The sequence below is a fragment of the Cygnus atratus genome, chromosome 23 (genome assembly GCF_013377495.2).
Source record: "Cygnus atratus isolate AKBS03 ecotype Queensland, Australia chromosome 23, CAtr_DNAZoo_HiC_assembly, whole genome shotgun sequence".
Classification (NCBI taxonomy): Eukaryota; Metazoa; Chordata; class Aves; order Anseriformes; family Anatidae; genus Cygnus; species Cygnus atratus.
Window position 1 is genome coordinate 310,711 of NC_066384.1, and position 19,415 is coordinate 330,125.

General features: G+C 39.8%; 1 protein-coding gene across 4 annotated transcripts in view; it reads right to left on the reverse strand.

Moving 5' to 3' along the window:
• Window positions 1–7,074: 7,074 nt before the first annotated feature.
• The window catches only part of CLIC4 (chloride intracellular channel 4), a 29,317-nt gene continuing 16,976 nt past the window's right edge, over window positions 7,075–19,415 (reverse strand). For all 4 annotated transcript variants that reach the window (XM_035562032.2, XM_035562040.1, XM_035562033.2 and 1 more), the window contains 4 exons: window positions 15,073–15,198; window positions 13,657–13,763; window positions 12,126–12,307; window positions 7,075–11,338 (listed from right to left, as the gene is read on the reverse strand). In XM_035562032.2, coding sequence (XP_035417925.1) covers window positions 11,174–11,338; window positions 12,126–12,307; window positions 13,657–13,763; window positions 15,073–15,198 — 580 coding nt within the window. In that variant the 3' untranslated portion in view covers window positions 7,075–11,173. The remainder of the gene's footprint in view (window positions 11,339–12,125; window positions 12,308–13,656; window positions 13,764–15,072; window positions 15,199–19,415) is intronic.

A 19,415-nucleotide genomic window follows, 5' to 3' on the forward strand; every position in this document is an offset into this window, starting at 1 on the left:
GGCCAAATCAGGGATCCTGGGGAATCAGGACTCCTGGATTCCTTCCTAGACCTTCTGTTAATGCCAGGAGAGGCACTCCACCCTCCACATGCAAAGGGGGTCCCTGACATGCACCCACATTCCACCAAAATGGGTGCATTTATAAGATCAGCTCCCTGTGGACATAAGATCAATCCTTGGAAGCAGTGTGATCACGGCAGGACAGCACTGCAGCTGGGTTGTTTGACCTCCATACAGCATACCCCAGATACTGCTTCACCCCTTCGGGTCAGGTCACAGCGGGGGACCTCTCCTCCCGGCTGCGCTGCATGATGCAGACACGCGCTGGGTGACTCACACAAGGGCACCCGGAGTCAGCAGCAGAGCCAGCTACAGTGCCTGTGAGCAAGTAACCTGGAGGGACCCCCAACGAAGCTGTGAAGCTCAGCTATTCCTGGGAACCAGTCACAACTTGCCTTGGTTTCAAGGCCTTCTCTTATCTTTTGCAGCAACTTGGGCTCATTGTGAAATCTTACCACTGGAGATGTTAACAGCTAAGATTTATGGCTTCTGTAGTTTCCCTTTAATAGCTTCAGCTGGGGAAGCGCTGGCGAAGGATGAAAGATGCTGGTACGGGATGGATGTCAGGAGAAGACTTCAAAGACTTCCAATACATTGAGTCGCGTTATGATACTCCGGATCCTTCTCTTACAACCATCCAACACTTTCAGGAGCCTCTCCCTCCTTAAGCACAGGCTTAACCATTTGGACCCACAGTCAAGCACCTGCATCTCCTCTCTAGAGGCTCACAGGCAGGATTCCGCCCCAAGGAGCCCCTGTTCACTTGCCCCCAGCAAGTTTCTCATCACCTACAGCACATTTTGAGTGGTACCTTCCTCCTTACCCCAGACTTCCCTAAATCCTTCACATTCCCAAAGATGCTATGAAATGCCGACTGGGTCAGACCAATGCAGTAACCACTGCAAAATCCAGCCTGCAGCAGGAAGTTTCATGGGAAAAGCAGCAAATTCTGCTGTAATGAGTTACAGAATAACTACCCATAGGGAAAGTTTCATCTGGAGGGGAAGGACAGAGCGAGTCTGAGAAGGGATTTTGCACACTAATAACTGTGGATTGCATTGCCCTGTGGACTAGTCACACTGTGAGAAAGTTTGCTCGTGTGCATCTTTCACTGCCCACTAGTATGAAAGGATCCTAGACTAACTGAACTGGTCTGTCACACGTTGTGACTGCAGGGCAGGTAGCTGGGACCCGGGAACAATCTCCATCCTGCAAGTGTGCAAAATTTCTTTCTTCAACAGATTAGCACAGAACTCACCCAATGATCAGAGCAGCATTATTCCACGGTCTTGCTATGGCAAATTTTACTTCATGGTTGATTCTGGTTCAAAGTCCAGAAACATTCTGAAATAGTTAGAACCCCTTGAAAAAAATCTCATGCTGAATACTTCGAACCTGTCAACCCCTCGCATGATGCCTGCAGTAAACGCAAGTGTGCTGTAGTGTATCTGATTCCTAGGCAAGTGGGTGCAGCAAGACAAAGAGCCAACCACTGCCTTAATAAAAACACAAACTACAGGAACTCCCAGTCCCCATAAGAAATATTGCCTGAGGAAATTAAAATTAAGAAGTAGCTGAAGCAGCATATGCCTGCCTACACCTTAAACCCACATATACAAGCAGGAGTTGTAATAACTCTCAGCATTCTCCTGCCCTGTGTCCCTGTGACCTTGCATGGTGTATCCTGGCTTCACAGGCTCATTTGTCACAGGTAATGCCACCCTGCATGCAAACAGCATTTTATGCTGTCCCGGTCCCTGAATAACAAGAAAAGCACAAGCTTCATCATATGGGTCTGTTTCAAACATATCCAAAGCAGGAGCCCATGGATGCAGATCATCCCAGCCAGATCAAATGAAAAAATTCAGCTACAAGCCACAGAATCAGTATGAATGCTAACACAGCTTTGTTACACCGATGTAACTTCGTTCTCAGTGAGCCAGCAAAGCAAATAAACAGAAGTCATTGTGACCAGAAGAGCTAATAGAAGCCAGTTTCCCTATGGCACATGCCCTTGTCCTCAAGCACTCCTCTCCGCTGCAGCAACCTCAGCTCTCCTCTTCACCCCACAGCCTGCTGACACTAGGCAGGGTGCAGCAGTGCCGTAACTCGTCTGGAGCTCTGCATGTGCTTAGGCCAGCTCTGCTGCCAGTGCCAATATAGCAGCTGAGCTCTGCCCTTCCTTGGATCTCACAGGGACATGACTGTCCAGGATACCTTCTTCTCCTTCAAGTTTCCTCACTGGTATCTACAGATGGAAAGCACTACTAAAATATTTTAATGGAAATCACTCCCTTCTTATGAAAGCAAAAAGCAGACAGCACAAAGGAAAACAGCTTGCTGAAAAGAGGCAAGAAATTAACCCAGGTCCCCTTCCATCGAGTCCAGGGAACTATTGTTAAGACCACAGTTCTTACACAATTTACTCTACAAGAAATTCATCCCCAAAACAACTCCCAAAGATCCTACAGCTGCAGAGTAACAGCTTGACTTAGCTCACAGAGCCCAGTTCTACAGCTTTATGAGGCAGTAAATTGTTCAGGAAGAAGATAGGGGCCTTTACCTTTTGCCTGGCATCCCACATAGCTGCTGGAGCATTCAGAAGTGTAAGTTCTCCTTGGAAAGCTGTTTACACAGCATGACAAGCACAGAGCAACTGGGCCTCTGGGAGAAGGCTGTAAGGTGGGGTTCATTGCTACCAGGCACTAAGGTGACTGCAGCTGTCTGCCTCGCCAGGAGGCTGCAAGTGGGCTGCTCTAAATTAAAACCAGGAGCCAGCCGCAGCCATGCTCCACATCCAGATTACAGCATCACACAGCAAACGCTGCAGCAGGGGTATGGAACTAAAGGAGCAATAACAGCAGAAGCTGTCACAGACAGATGATACTTAATGCTGGGAACAAGTAGGGTCAGTCAAGACTGTTAGGTTTACATGCTGGGCAAAAGTCTGACCAACAAGCTTCCCGTTTCTAGTTTGTCACTTACATTTTGAGAGAAGAAAAGGTAAAAAGAACAGCTACCTGTGCCTGGGTTCTGCTCTCACTCTGACCACCAGGATCTTTTAAGATACTGACTAAAGATTTCCGAAAGCCACAGTCCTGTATTACTAATGGGCACATCAGAAGATAGGATTGGAACAGGACTCAAATGGGCACCAAAACAGAGAACCCACTCTACTGCCCAGCTCTGCCTTGCAGGCACCTCCTCTCAGGTAACTAAGCTTCCTCTTTAGCACAGCAGCAAACCTGCTGCCTTGGAGTGTTTTACTATTAACAGCAGCTTCTTCAGCTTCTTAGAATCAGCTTTTTAATCACACATCACTTATAACTTTGCCACGTTCAACATCTAGAGCTCAACACTGGAAAAGGGTTCTCCTCTACCCTACATCTTTTGGTACATTCTACCAATGCATAGACAGAAAAGGTCATTTTAACCAGAATAAAAGAGGAGCCGTATCACTTTAATCAGACTCTTTAAAATAAGAATTCCATGTGCAAACTGACAAAGTCATTCTCCTAGGTCCTGCCAAGCCCCTTGCCGTGGGCAAAGGAGCTGAGACATCCCTTAGCATCAATTTTGTTTGTTTATAAAGTTCACGTTTGATCTTTGTTTAGCAACTGTTTTCATCTCTCTGTCCAGTGGTAAGAACACAGCAGTTCTTCTCTTGAGTCAAAGAATCATAAGTTCTCTTTTTCTGGCTCTGGAAACCATCCAGCATCAGCTCTGAGTGCTCACAAGAAGTTTAGCAAGACCAAATGCTGAGAGAAAGACCACGTACCTGCAGAGAGAAAGACCACGTACCTCCAGACCTTTCATTTTTCTCTCACACAGTTAAAAGACAGGCAGCTGTTTAAGTCATCTTAAGTTTATTATGTTTCAGAAGTTATTTATCGTGACAAATGTATTACTTTCCCTGATCTCTGGTTAATTTTGAACACGGCAGTCACGACCCCAAGTTGCTCAGCCACGACACACTTGTGGTAATCTCAGCAAAATACTAACCCAGGCTAAAGAGCTTTGTTACTGCCAGTGTTACTGCACTTTTTTTCTCATTAAACTGCATTAAGTCTCACACTATACCTACTGAGTACGCTAGACCACCACAAAACCAAGCATTTGGACGCGAGCTATTCACCAGTTCCAGGTGAATCTTGCTGTTGCAAAGAAAATTCACCGAAGTAAATCCCTAGAGCAGCAGTTCCCAAAGACTTGTGATTAAAACGTCTGTCGGCTTCTCACAGACCATTCACCTTTCATTAACACTATCCCCTGCTTCATGTAGGCCATAAAAAAACTCTCATTGGCATCATGCACCACCCGCGATTCACAGAGAGGAGTTTAGGAACCACTACAGTTAAACATATTCTTGATTAATGAGTCACTACATCCACCCTTTCTCCTGGAGACTTTCAGAGACAGCAAAAATGTTTAGACATTCAGCTCATACTTAGCTTTCATTGTAATGGGTGTCCAAAAGCCTTCAGGCAACCACGTCAAATGAGTTCCTTTTCTATCCCACTGAATACAAAGGTTTGTCCACTTTTCTTTTTCCTTCCATAAAAATCTCAACTGCACTCTGACAAATTGATTTATTCCTACACCAGCACGTAGTCAGAGATACTAGCAGGCTCTCCTTGGCCTTGTAGCTACTGTATTTTGCTGCTGTTTATAAGAAAACTGATTTGAGGAAGTAATTTGAGAACTGTTTCTGGATTTTCCACACCTAATTAGTATTACTGAAACTTTTGGAAAATAGTGTTTTAGCCTCTTTGCAATAAAAAAATTGAGTTTGAATAAAGTGTGCTCATTGCTAAAGGAATGAACCAAGACAAATCAGATCTTCTGAAATGCGAGCAACACACCTGCATAAAATACACTAACAAAATCAGGAAATCGTATAGCCGTTTATGTTGGAAAAAAATGCTAGCTTATTTCTAGGAACTTCAGTGAAACATCACAAAAATAAGGTGATGAGCATCTAAAACAGTATTTCCATACAAGATGCCAATACTTCAAGGCCAATGCCATTAAAAAAAACTTAAGATGAACCAGCACTTAAGATCTCCAGATCTTCCTGTGGCTTGGTTGCCCAGAGAAGTTGTGGATACCCCATCCCTGGAGGTGTTCAAGGCCAGGTTGGATGGGGCTTTGGCCAACCTGATCTAGTGGGTGGTGTCCCTGCCTAAGGCAGAGGGGTTGGAACTGGATGATCTTTGAGGTCCCTTCCAACCCAAGCCATTTTGTGATTAAGTTCAGTCAAAATAGGCCAGAGTACAAACAAGAATACTCAAATATAACTGGGGTCTAGCTAAAGCCTGTTGGTGTTGGGAGAGGCGGCACAGGAGAGGAAGATGAGTGACAAAGCACAATAGTCACTGCAGTTCAGATTCCACTGGTCTCAGACCTTGCAACTGAGCCGAACAGATACTGACTGTTTTCACAATTACTACATACCATAATTTAGGTGGTTGAAATCCTACACCACTGCAGTTCCTTGCAAGAGATCTCCATACTAATTCTCCTAGGGAACACAGTAATATTTTTGGAGAGATAAGCCAGAGCTATGAAACCTAGATTTACATCAAGTTCATAATTATTTGGATGAGAGAACAGGGAGAATGCAGTGGTCAGAAATAGCATGAAACATTCAGCCTCACCTAGCTCCCCTCAAGTTCTCTCCATTGCTCAGTCAGCAGCTACACAGAACTGTTTGAGAATGGGGCCCATAGCTTTCACTGAAGCCAAAATCCATCTGTTTCTTGCTAGGACATCCAGTAAGAACCTTCCGCACCAGACTGGGCACCTGAAATGCCTTAAAACAACATCTAGCAAAAAATAGAAAGGTTATCAGCTAGATGAAAGCAGCACTTGCAGCAAGTTTTAATTATACAAAATATTTATCTTAGGACTATTGTTTTTGCTCTTCAGGACAAACACCATCTTCGTAGCTTCACACCATTCCCTTTCTGTATGCTTTTCACACAAAGAGCGCGTTATCTTACTTTATGGTCCGCACAGTTGCATTTCATGGAACTATGTGACCAAACTGAAGGTAACTGGAAATCTCATTGCAAAACCCAGCTCTGATCACAGACCTCATGGTCAGTAAAATAATACAGGGATACAAGCATGTAATCATACCAAGGGTTTAATTGCCGGATTTCCTGCTCCTTCAGGTACAGCCATTGCTTTCCTGCACACGCTTGAACCCAGATGATAGCATCCCAGATTACAGGCTCCAGGAACGTCTTCTGGATTCCACACATTTCCTTTCAAAAACAAAATGAGACCCAAGATGCACCTCAAACACTCACAAGACAGACAAGAGATTGACATGATAACACTTAGGAAGTTTTGAAGAAAACTTCCACTAGCAGCTGGTGGTCTCTGCCCTGAAGACCTAATACCTACTTACACTCAGATTAAAAGCAGGGGTGTATGGTGTTTACCACAACTAGTTTAGACATACTTGCAAGCAAAAGACAGTATGGAACCAGGGCTGAAACTCAGAATAAGAGCACCAAAATCTATAAACCGAGATTTCTGTAGAGACATGAATTCAGTCTCAATTCTTGAAATGCCTATTTTTAGTGGATTATTTGGGCATAAATAAGTTTAAAAAAATACAATTTTTTGATGTATTTTTAATCAATTTTCCCAGTTTAACTTTGAGTATCTAGTGTTCTGGAGAAAAACAAGCTATCAAAATTTATATTCTTAAGAGTTTATACTTAACAATGCGGAAACCTGGAAGGGGGACCAGGGGGGAACATAAACCTTTTCAAAGTTTCTGTAGGAGAATTTAATGTTTTTCAATTTGTTCTGTTCCTTTGTTAATGGGCATTACAGCTAGTAATAACGTAAAGAACAGTATGTATTCTGCCTTAAGTAAAAACAGAAGGCCAAAAAATTGAGAGTATAATCAACTAAAAACTTCTGTAGTTTAGCACACCACATTCATGTCATAGCTTACACATACAGGAACTTAGTCTTCAAAAACAATAGAAAATCTGCTCGGTAGTGAAAATATAATTTTATTTTTAACAATAGCTGCCAGCAGTATACTGGTATATCTGTAAAAGACGTTCAAGAGAGTGAAAGACATAAGCAAACTACAATAAATTGTATCAACTCTTCAAGTATTTCTGCAAACAATGCTCCAATTCTTGATATCTTGTCTTGGGAGTCTCTATATCCTATTCTGCTCCACTCTTCTCCCATCCTCACACCTCCTCCCTCCAGAAACAAAATGTAATAGTGGCACAGGTTCTGAGGCAGATTAAATGTTTTTCACTTGGGATAAAGCTTTCTTCTGAAGATATTAATTGGATGTGTTCAGATAGTATTCTGAGTGGCAAAGAGTAAAAAATAAGTTGACTGTACTTAGCCACTTTTTGTTCTACATTAAGATAGGCATCAGTGGGTTTGGCTCAGGCATCTTCAACTTATTCATGTCTGTATTCCTTTGAGATGAAATGCTAATTTGCTACTTTAGCATAAAATCTTGATTACATCTCTCTTCTTATCATGGAACTGCACGCAACTCTCAACCAGTTTAGACATGCCCATTGTGGAAAAAACACCAATTTTATGGGAAAATTCAAGCGTACAAGCTACATGGCTGTGACTGTCAATGAGGGACATTTACACAGACCAGCAGTGAACAGTAGATGGATAGGAAGGTTTTGGAGTGCATGAAACTGTTTCAGAAGTTCGCATGCCTCTTGTTCAACAGGCAGCTGGGTACACATAAGGAATCTCTTCAAGCAGTAAAGCTTTGTTAAGAAAAAAAATCATGCACATACTATAATCTGTTCTCCCACACAAAACCAGGGTGAAGATGATGGATTTTCCCTTTATGTTCAGGAAACAGAAGTCACCTGTTTTAATGGAAAATTAAGAATATTTCAGCTTGAGAATAGAGCAAGTTATTCAGCATGCTAATACACGCAACCAACTTGCAAACTGGAATGCCTACTTGAAAGGGTAACTGCTGTTTTTAAATTGTAGAAGGGGCTAGAAGCATCATTTTAAATTTAAACAGGGGGTAGATTAATTGCTGTTTGATGAAATTAAAAATGCATTTAAAGATCAGATTGTAAACAAGTTGACAGAAGTCAAGAATTTACATAGTTATGAAAGGGCTTTTTTAATTAATGTGGAGCTGGTGATTGGGGCCAGATGAAAGTGCTCTACCCACACCAGACGCTAAGGCTTTTACACAGCAGCCTAGCTATACTGTGCTGCTCCAAAAAGATCACCTACAAAGGTGAAAGCAGCTCACCCTCTATTAGACTCCTGGACTCTGCTGAAGCCAGCAAGAGGCTGGCCAGCTTCTGCCACAACACAACAAAGCTGTGCAATAGGAAGCCAGAAAGTAACCAATTCCTTTCACGTTGGACAGTTAACAGCTATCATATGGTAATCGCCTTAGGAATTACTAACCTGGCCCTCATTTGAATTACACCTATAAGGGAAAGGCTCTAACACTCAACACTGCATTGTACTGAGATAAAAAATACATTACTTACAGCAAGAGCTTCAACTTTGTTTACAAGCTTTCAGACATAATCATTAAAATATTTAATGCTGAATATAATGTATTACAAGTGTTTGAAGATTGCCTAAAAAGTAGAGAGAGTATATTATCTACACAAGACAACATGTCTGGTGTTTCAACAAGTTAAGTATTTGTGTGCATTGATATGCAGGCAGCACACACGCTAGAAAACTGCATGAAAGCATTTTCATGTTCATATGCACAGAGTTGCCTGGTGTATTGAAGCGTGCACATGACGGCTAATTTGCTTTCATAAAGAGCAAGGCCTGATTACTACAACCTCAGACAGCTAAGGGCCATCACGATATAGGTTTTAAAGCAGGGTTAAAAATTTAACAAAACTATGCCCACAATTACATTGCTTCCTATACTGTTTTTAAAGGTTAACTACAGGATGGCAAGGAGCACCAAAATAATGAAGGCTTTTTTTTTTTTCCTTTTTTTTTTTTTAAACTCTGTGTGTCATTAAAAATGCTTTTCTCTAACAAAAGAGGATGTTGTTCCTTTTTCTAGATGCCACGTATCAAAGACTGAACCCCTACGAAAGATTATTATGGCTGAGAAACTTTATTCAGGATGAGAACGTGACATTAGAATACAGTAATTATTAAAAGGCTACAATTAATTCTTCCTAACCAGGTCACCCTGCAGAACTTACTTTCTGTGCCTCAACACTCCTGTAGTAAGTTATAATAGGGTCTAAGTGTATCTATGGTTGTCTTAGAAAGACATGTAACAGGATTGCTAATTGCCTTTATATTGCAATTCTAGTTCTAGGAAGGCAAGACAAGGCACCACAAGCCATGTATACAAATACAGATCTTTTACTCTACTTTTTCTATGTCAAGCTAACATCATGGGTATATAAAGTAGCAAAAGCAGGATGCTTAGAAAAGTCAGGCTGGTTTTCATAAAACCAGTGCTTACCAAAAAAAATTAGTGTATAAAAGTGTTTATGTGAGCATTTTTATGTTATTGCAGAATGTTAAATATTCCAAGAACAACCTAACAGGAATAGCACTTTCCAGCTTCTAAAATCAGTTAAATATAAAAGTATCTTCACAAAAAAAAATAGGTCTATAAGTCTAGCTTTCTTTGGAGTTGTTTATGATGGCCTTTTAAAAAATAACCTAGCAATTTATTTCATGCATCAAAATCTTTAATCTTAAACAAGAAAACTATTCACCTGGTTTAGAAATATTTGAAAATTGTTTTAAAAAAATGCAGTGCTATTCCTCAGTGTTGCTGTAAAAAGATTATGTATAGTAGTGCAATGATTACGATTATGCAAAGTTGCAATCCAGGTGCACAGACAAGCAATCAGGATAAATTCAATGTACAGACTTGTTTTCACGCACCATTTCTTTATAAGAGAAATTAATAAGTTTCCTTTCAAAAAAAAAAAAAGGAATACTATAATTTAAGGCAAATGTTATCTTTAAAGGTCACTTTAGCTTTCTTCAGGAAAAAAATAGCTTAAGAAAGTTCCCAGAAAGACTCCAACTTTAACGACTACCAGTGTTCAGTTTTATATCACTAATCATTGCACTGCTATTCACCATATACAGTAGCTATCTATCAACTATGACACTAATGTTTACATGTTTTGTTTACGACAGCAAAGATTTTTAAGTAAATATCACCGGAAAGACCTATACAAAATAAAGGCTCTTAACTACCAAAAAGAAAGCCACTTGCAATTTTTAAGGTGAACAGATGGCAAGCATCCAATTCTTTTGGTTTCATGATGTTAAAGGGCATCCTGACAGTTATTTGCTGCAACTCAGAACTTGGGGCAAGTGTAAGCTGATGATTTTTTTTTTTTTAATCTCAAACTCTTGAAGACATAACTAAATGCTAGCTCTGAACTGCGAGCTTCTTCTGGCTATAGTGCACAAGCCTAGATTCAAACTTCCTGATGTTTGAGGTCATTCAAATCCAAGTTTCACATTTGAGTCCACTCTCAACCATCACTGTGATTTCAAATCCAAGAGAAACGTGTTTTTTTTTTTTTTTTTTTTTTTTTTTTTTTTTTTTTTAAAAAGCCAAATATTCTGCAAGTGTCTTTTCTGGGTAAGTTCCCTTCTATATGCAAAGAGGATAGATGAACAGGTACAGTTCAATGTGTTGTAGATATGACAACTGTGTATAAATCTTCTGGAAAAGCAATAAATTCCAAAATACATAAATATTCCTGGTACCATATAGCAAGACAGTATCCTAGACCAATTCATAGACAGGGACCAAATGTTTGCAAGGAAAAGTAGCAGGGGCAAGGTAACTCTTCATGTTAAAGAATCTAGAGTTATCCCAGTGCAACATTAACGTAACTGCGTTAATGATATTCAGACTTGCTATGAAAAGAGGTAAGGAAAAACAAGGCTATAATTAAGTCTGCAAACTTTAGGTAATTACTGTACCTGGTCTATCCACCATTAACTTTGAATAACTGCAAGTTCATGCAAAAAAATTGCTATCTTATATGAAAAGAGCAGTCTGTTAGAAGCAATTGTTATGGAATACGTAAGAAGTCATCTCTTTTGCAAGTGTTGTTTACTTAGTGAGTCTCTTGGCTACATCACTGTAAGCTATTTCAATTTCTTTGTCTCCAGGACAGGTATTGGTGAATTCATCCCTGCTATAAGCATTTGTCAGGTATCTCCAAATGCCTGTCATTTCCTTGGGAATCTCGAAGTTGCGATACTTTTTGGCCACCACCTAGAACAAAAGAAAATAATAAATGTATATATTTCAGCATAAAAAACTTTTTCATCCCTCGTCACTCTCTTGCTATGTTACCCTTCCAACATGCTCAAGAGTCACTTCTCGATTCTGTAGAACCTGCCCCTCCGGGATATGCCTGCACCTGGCAGCATACTGCCTCATGTAGTCTTTAATTCTGTCCTCGCCAAAGTAAATACTTCCGTATCCAGGCAAAAGCTTAATCTATGGCTCCATCTGCAGTACAAAACTGTCAAAGATCACTGGAGTGAGTGAAAAGAAACCAACCCATGACTACATAGGCACATCTTCACTCCTGTAGTTATCCTGTGCTACTTCCTCCTTTCTAGACCTCTGACTTGCCTTTTTTGTTTTCCTCCTGCATCGAGCTGTTTACACTGTTACTGTTAGAGCAGTTTTCTCTACCTGTAAAAGAGGACATCCACTTCAACATTACCTGGTCACACGATGTTCAACTTCCTTCTTCTACCTCATTCATTTATGTATTCCAACTTCCTCCTGCGACCATATTGGTCAGTGCAGTAAAATGGGATTTAGCTTGTCCCACTGTATCATCTACTGCCTGACTTGTCTATTGGTTCATGCCTTCATAGAATTCAGCTGCTCTACCCCTAAAGCCTTTGTGAACAGTACCTTCATGTACTGTTAATATTGCAGTTAAATTTACACAGGAGCATGGTTGAAATGAGTTGGACTCCAGAATGTTATAGACTACAAGCATTTTTTTCCTTAATTGTCATGTAACTACATACAAGTCATTCACCTTGACAATGTGTAGTTTGGGTAGCAGGTTGCAGTCTGCTAGTGTCATCTCATTGCCATCCAAAAACTTGCGAGTAGAAATTGTAATATCTTCCATGCTATTTTCATCTATTTCATCAGGAAGAGGAGAGTTCAGATACTCATCCAGTTTCTGGAGGGTTTTCAAGAGACCACGTTCTAAGGCTATTGAGGAAGGAATAGCTTTAAGAACAAAAAGCCAAACCACAGCAAGCAAATTTCAAAGCAAATTAACATTTAGGATATTGATACTGGTACCAGACCTGAAATACAAAATCCAAATCACTGTGCTACCCAGAAGAGATTATACAATGAAGGATTTCTAATCCTTGCACAATTTTGGCGACAACACCTCTGCTGGAACTGCAATTGCAGTCACTTGTAACACTAGTAACAACGAAACAGAACTAGAATCTCTTAAATATCACACTGATACAGGTTATCTCAAAGTTAGTTTATATACAAGCTTGCACTAATTTGTAACACTGTAAGACTATTCACAAATGTTTATTTTTGGATTAAAAAATGGCTTATGTCAGTTTCTTAAAACTCTTCCTAACTGGCTTAAATTCTAATTAGAATTAAGTTAAGCTACCTAATCTATTTAATGTCACATGCTCAGCTAAGAGGCACGACTAAGCATGCAGACTACCTAGGTTTTTGAAACACAGCAGCAGAGGGCAGCAAAACCCATAAAAACAAAAAATATTTCTCATTAAGAATGTTTGCAAATATTTTGGAGCTCTCTGACTGAAATAGAGCAGAAAGGCATTCTGATTCCCTGAATGAAGTTTTCCCTCAAACTACATTGACCAGAAAAGACTTGTACTGAATGACTTAAAGTCCTAATTGAACATTCTTTCTCTCTTATTAACCTCACACCTTCCATCTACTATGTTCTCTCCACACAGAAGTGTCTTAATTCTTTACAGAAACTGACATGAACTAAGCTCAATTCATCAGTGTGAATAGGAGCACTCAGTCACAGAAAAGTCAAATATCAAGTGTGCAGTAAGACCTCATCAACTGGACTGTAACTATGTCACTGAGGCATGGTACAAACTCTGCATGGAATTCGGTTCTGGATGTTAAAATCATTACTACTTAGTTCAAGACTTTTGAATGGCTGTTGCAGAGAGAAATTTCAATGTTAGGGACATGTACAACACATGCACACCCTACTAAAATATCCTGCTTATAAGAAGAGTAAGTGGACAGAATGATTCTTTTTAAAACAAGCTTCAAGAGACTTGAAGGGGTGCAAGAATGGAGTGATGTCCTTCTCTTCAACCAATCTCCTCTGCCATACATAGAAGGACATGCTTAGTATAAGAATCTAAGCAGGGACACAAGACACACAAAGAGCTTTAAAGTTCTTCATGTTTCCATCCTTTTCCCCAGTCTTATTGGGAAATAAACTATTTGATCTTGAAGAGTGAGACACTTCACATAGCTCTGAACAACACAAGAATATACAGTAATGCAAGTACGGCTATCAGCCCCCAGTGACGTACCTTCATTAGCCTCTGGCCTAGAATTTTTTATAAATGCAGAAAATTTGGCAAATATATCCATTCCAGCAGTGTTTGATTCTGGGTGCTTTGGAGAAAGTTTTAGGTACCTAAGAAGTAAAAAGAAGTAGATCTACAGCATATTCAGCAGAATGACGATCATCATATATTAACTAGCATGAAATGACATTTTTTTAAAAAAAAGATTCTATATCACACACATTTACCGATTTATCCATTTTCAGATTTATGTGGGGAACTTGCTTCTTATGTGTATTATCACACACTTCTATTTAAGTTCAAGATTTTTAAATCCAACTTATCAGAGGAGAACCAAAGCATGTTTCTGCCTTCTGATTCAGACATTTGCTTTAAGCAGTGTTTGAAATAGACCATAGCAACAAGAACAAGCTCCTTTATTCTAGCATAGCTGTGTTGCCAACAGGGCAGATCAAACAGGTACAAAATGAAATATACTCTTGCCCATTTTCTGTTCGCAGGAGATATTTTTTTTCCAAGTTAATGTCAGTTGTCCCAGAAAACCCCAAACCTTTCAACAAAAAGTAGTCTTGCAAGCTTTAAAGACAGAACAGTTCATTCTGCTAAAGATGGTGTCTGCATTTTGCCATTGTCTCCCAGTTGAGGTAAAAGAAAGCAAACAGTTTAGAGAAACCTCAAACATGTTTCCCATGTTTGTGCTGTTTTATTTAATTATCTCAAGAAGCATCCAGTATTTTCAACTACACTTTCCAAATAGTAAATACTCTATCTCCAGGTTTCATCATTATGCCCAATATGAAGGAATTTTTAGAAAAATATTTCCAATTTGCTTTTAGCAATCATTTCTGTACAATTACAAACTGTTGATCTGCTTATAAAAAGCTGGAAAGAATAATGAAAAAAATAGTATTAAATACAAAGTTTCGCTGATATTCCTGGTGAGAACAAGAAAATGACAAGTTCTTAGAAGCTTAAATAACACCTTACTTCTAGAAGAATGACTGCCCATACAAGCCTCCAAAAGGAGGCAACATCTTAAAAATCAGTTTCTACTATGGTTCATTACTGAGTCAGGGCTAAGTTTTGTATAACAGGCTCATCTTAATTTACATTATTTGGACACATCATCAGAATGGCCTGACATAGTCATCAAAAGGAAAAGTCATTTAGTCTGAAAAAATTCAGGTAACAGGAAGGGTGACAGGACTAAGAAAGGACAATTTTAAAATAAGTAAATGTCTTTTAATATAAAAGATGGAAGAGCTGGAGGGAAGAAAGGTATGACAAACAAGAATTCCAAGCTATTACCGAAGTCTAAGCTGCAGTTTACTGATGCTGAAGAACTTACTAACTAGTGCAGAAAATCCCTGAGAACACTCCATCTAATCTAAGGTGAGAAATCATCATTTTAAAACTTACTTTGGTGGAGCCAAAACTTCTTCCAGGAACTCTTCAATTTTATTCACATCTGTTTTCACCTCACCATTATAAGTTATAAAGGGTGGATGAGTGCCTGGAGCCAAATTTTGAAGGTCTGCTGGTTTTCTAGGGTGAAATACAAACAAATACAAAAGTAAGCTTGGGACACGCATTACCCTATCTTTCAAAGATACGATCTCAAAAGCAGTGTGTGAGGTTTTCCAGTTCTTGGCAGTTCAGAAAATATATCACCAGTTTTCTTTTAAAAAAGAAGTTTAAAACTTAATTAATATTTTGAATATTTTCTTTAACAATTAAAGTGCTTTAACAATTAAAGTGCTACTGCTTTCTCCTACCTTCTGGTTACCTACTTTTCCTCAAGTCAATTGTATAACGTTGAATAGTGTGGCTGGAATTAGGTGATATGTACTATTACCACCCCCCAATACATACACACTCCCTCCTTCCCAACATATGCAGTACAGAGCTTATATAGAGTGTAATCTGCTATCAGTGATAATCCTCCCCCATTACACATGGCTTCTCTGGAAATAAGCAATGCAGAAAGAGCCATCTACTTGCACCCACTCTCCAACTCTAGACAAGGTAACGTGCTTAAGCATCATGTTTAAAAATGACACCTGCAGCTTCCTCCAGTGGAAAAAAAATTACAAATAATATCAGCACACTTAGACAAGGGGAGGAGAATCTATGATATTACCATAACAAGACCCAACAGAAACACAGAATCACGCTTAAGATACTTACACATTTCCACGCAAGTCAGTTTTGGTGATACCTCTTGCTATTGGAAGACCGACTCCATCTCCTTTTATACCAATTCTTACCAAGCTAAGCCAGTCATACGCAATTTGCTCTTCTCTCCTCTAGTGGGCCTTGATGTTGTAGTGACGAGTGACAGGCATTAATTTAGGGGTCTGTATGTCAGCTGCACATACACACCTAACTACTCATTCACCCCTAAGTGCCTAACTTACTCTTTAATGTAAAGCTCTCACATATGCCTTAGCAGCAGGTTTACATGCAAAGCTGGAGTCAATTCCATAATGTGATGTGGATTCATTAGAAGCTGTAGAATCCAAAACAGACTAAAAAACTGCACTTTTTCTCCCGGTAAACCATTATGTTATTGGTTAGTCCCATGATAACTGCAGCAGTCTCAGTGTAGGCAGAAGTAAAATTACAGTACCGCTTGGCACGACAGCAGCAGCACCTCCCTCTGATGAAGCTACTGACTACAGCTCAGAAGACTATCAGAAGAACAAATACTGAATGCTTGAAGAACCTTTTCACATTTTAAAGGGCAGCATGCAATTCCTAGCCCCTCAGACCACCCCTGTGTACTAATATCTGACAGTGGAGGCACAAGGGTGCACCTACATTTCTGGCAAGTTAACCAGAGCACCCGCTAGAGGACGACTACCACCTCTTGGTAATGTGCTGGACGAGGAACAACAAACGATACCCAAACCCAGCAGAAAGTTTGCCAAGACAAAGTTACCCCTTCGTTACTATTTGAACAAATCTAAGCTAGAGCATCACCCTTGAACTGGGTCTGTGCTTCGCACAGTGCGGCCTTGACTCTGGAGCCGGATCTGCTGTGTACTGGAAAGCCTCCTGACCACACAGGGCAGGGAAACCAGCCCCGCCACACAGCCACGGCCAGCCAGGTCGGCACGGTAAAGCATCTTCCAGGGACAGCACTCGAACTGTCCACACACACAGGTACAAGTCTGTCCTGTGGAAACCTAGCTTCTAAGTTCTTACAAGATTAAGATCCCCTGCCAGGACTTCGTGTCCTGCCCACTGCTGAACCTTTGAAGCAGGGGAAACAGCAATAGCATATAGTGCCAAACGGCACTTAGGACAGCTATGAGCACTTGGCTGAACATGTAAAACCTGATTGAGAAAATGGATTTTCATACTTAAGAAAATTAACTTCCCTGCTTTTAGCCAGGTGACAGAAGTCAGATGTTAATACAAGAATTTAACCATTTTCAATCAATTGTTAAGCTTCCAAGAAGTTACTTCTCACTACGAGTTGTCATTGCCCTCTTACTGTTAGGATTTAAAGTCTGTCATAGGCTAATGCTTCAACCTTAGCTTAACACTTCATTTAAATACAGCTTTGTAACCCACAACAATTATAGGAAGTCATTGTGGCTCACTTCCAATTTTGCATCTTGCCTAGATAACATTCCTCAAAAGGAACGTAACTTTAAAAACTAACACAGGCAAGACCTCCAGATTTGCACTAATACTATCACAGGAAAGATTTAATTTCAGAAGCAGACTAGTCTAATGAACTAAACAAAGAAGTTTTCCGGAGAATCAGAGTGCATCTCAAGGATACCAGAACATTTTATTGACACCCCCCCCCCGCCACTCCAGTCACACCATCTGCATCTTTCAAAGACAGCAGAGATTAACATACCACAGCCAAAGCCTAGACATTAATACTGGCTTTGACTTCCAGTTTGCTGCTCTTGCCAGTAGACATTAAACAAACCCTGGTTACCACATACAAGCCGCAGCTTCTCGAGCACCATAAGTACACAGGAATATCCTTAAAAGGTTGTGAGCACAACTTCCCTTAACAAAGAACAGCATTAAAAATATATAGTGAAGTTTACTTCAGATATGAAATTGGGCAGTTTAAAGCAATTCCAGGATAGTTAGTACCTGCCCTAAAGTTTGCTGAGGTATTTGGAGGTAGGACCACATACTTAAATATCTGCCTATCACTACCTAATCACTAGCTAATTAAATGGGCAAACTCTTTAACATCAGAGCTCAGCTACAGAATAGCTATAAACATCTTGTGGCTTTCCACAAGCCAGAATAACAATCAGTGTTTCAGTAACTTCTTGAGGATCAGACAAAAGCCATCCCCCAAATGTAATATGCTCTACTGTGATGTGTAAGTTAGACAAGTACTGAAACGAGTGCCTGAAGAGTTAACTTGGCAAAAAAAAAAAAAGCAAGGAAAAAAAAAACACACAAGAAACCCATCTCCAGTTCCTAAGCAGTATTGTACACTGCTGAAGTTGCATTCACCTCTGGGCAGCCTTTAATATTTACTAATCTCTTTATTTAATCGTTGTCTGTCAACATAATTGTAAAACTACACAATCAAGATGTTTAAAATAGGATTTCAAAACTTAACTGAATGCAACCCGGCCCTGAATGTTATGACAAGCCCAACAACGTCCTGTGACTGGTTTACGTACTGTAACTGCTCTAGTCACCAGAACAAGTCAGATCTCTGAGCACTGAAATGCTGCTTCTGCGAAGGGAAAGAATAAAGTCTCTGTCTGGCTGAACAGAAGCAAGAAATGCATTACTTCTTTGAAAGAGCTGTGCTTCCCTCTTCATTTGCCTATGTGCATATTTTGCCCTAAAAGTAGAGCTGAGGACTGCAAAACGTTTGTTAGCACAGTGTGATGCTCAATGCAAGCATGGAAGGGAAAAATACATGCCATAAAGTCAATCAAAACAGACTCATTCTTTCCTGTGTCCCGAAGTATTAACTTGTGAACTTTTGTATCCAACCCTGACCTTTTAAGCCTCGCAAACAGAGCTTGTCTAACTGTTGAACAGAAATTACACTGAGCCTGAAACACATGCTTTGCAAGTAAACCTGTTTTCTTGGCTAGTAAAATAAATGCAAATGATAAAACGTTACTACCCAGAATCTTGAACAAGTTTGTGTCTTTACTATAACAGGAGGGGAAAAAAAAAAAGAAGAGAATAATTGGCTTGAACAGTGAACTTGTGAAATCAGTTCCCTGTGAAATATTAGAAGGGCAAAAACTAGCACCTATAATCATTCTGGTAATGCTAACGGGGTAAAAATACCAGCATAAAACATTTCCACTTGAGCAGTTTGCTGAACTTCACGTTCCGCAAGCTACACTAGACTACAACTAGATATTAGACAATTCAGAACATTGTTTTGTTTGTTTGTTTTTCTTCTGAAACTTTATTCAAAGCCTACAAGGAATCAAGTTTGCATCATCATCTATTCAAATCTGAATTAGCTTCAACGGTCCTTATTTTCCTTCGCCAGTGTGCTAGGAAAAATAGAGTTCATTTGACCTATTCTTGTGCATTTTTTTTGAATTTTGAACTCACTTTGTGTTTTCCCCTTCCCAACATAAAAAAGAAAACCTGAAAGAAAGCTCTCTCTTGTGTAAGAAAGGACAATTTTAAACATCTGCAAGCAATTTTAATTCTAAACATTAGTTCTACATCCCAACATGCCCCCATCCAATCAACTCAAAGTTGCCAAACAAACCCAAATAAACCAATTCAATAGGGAT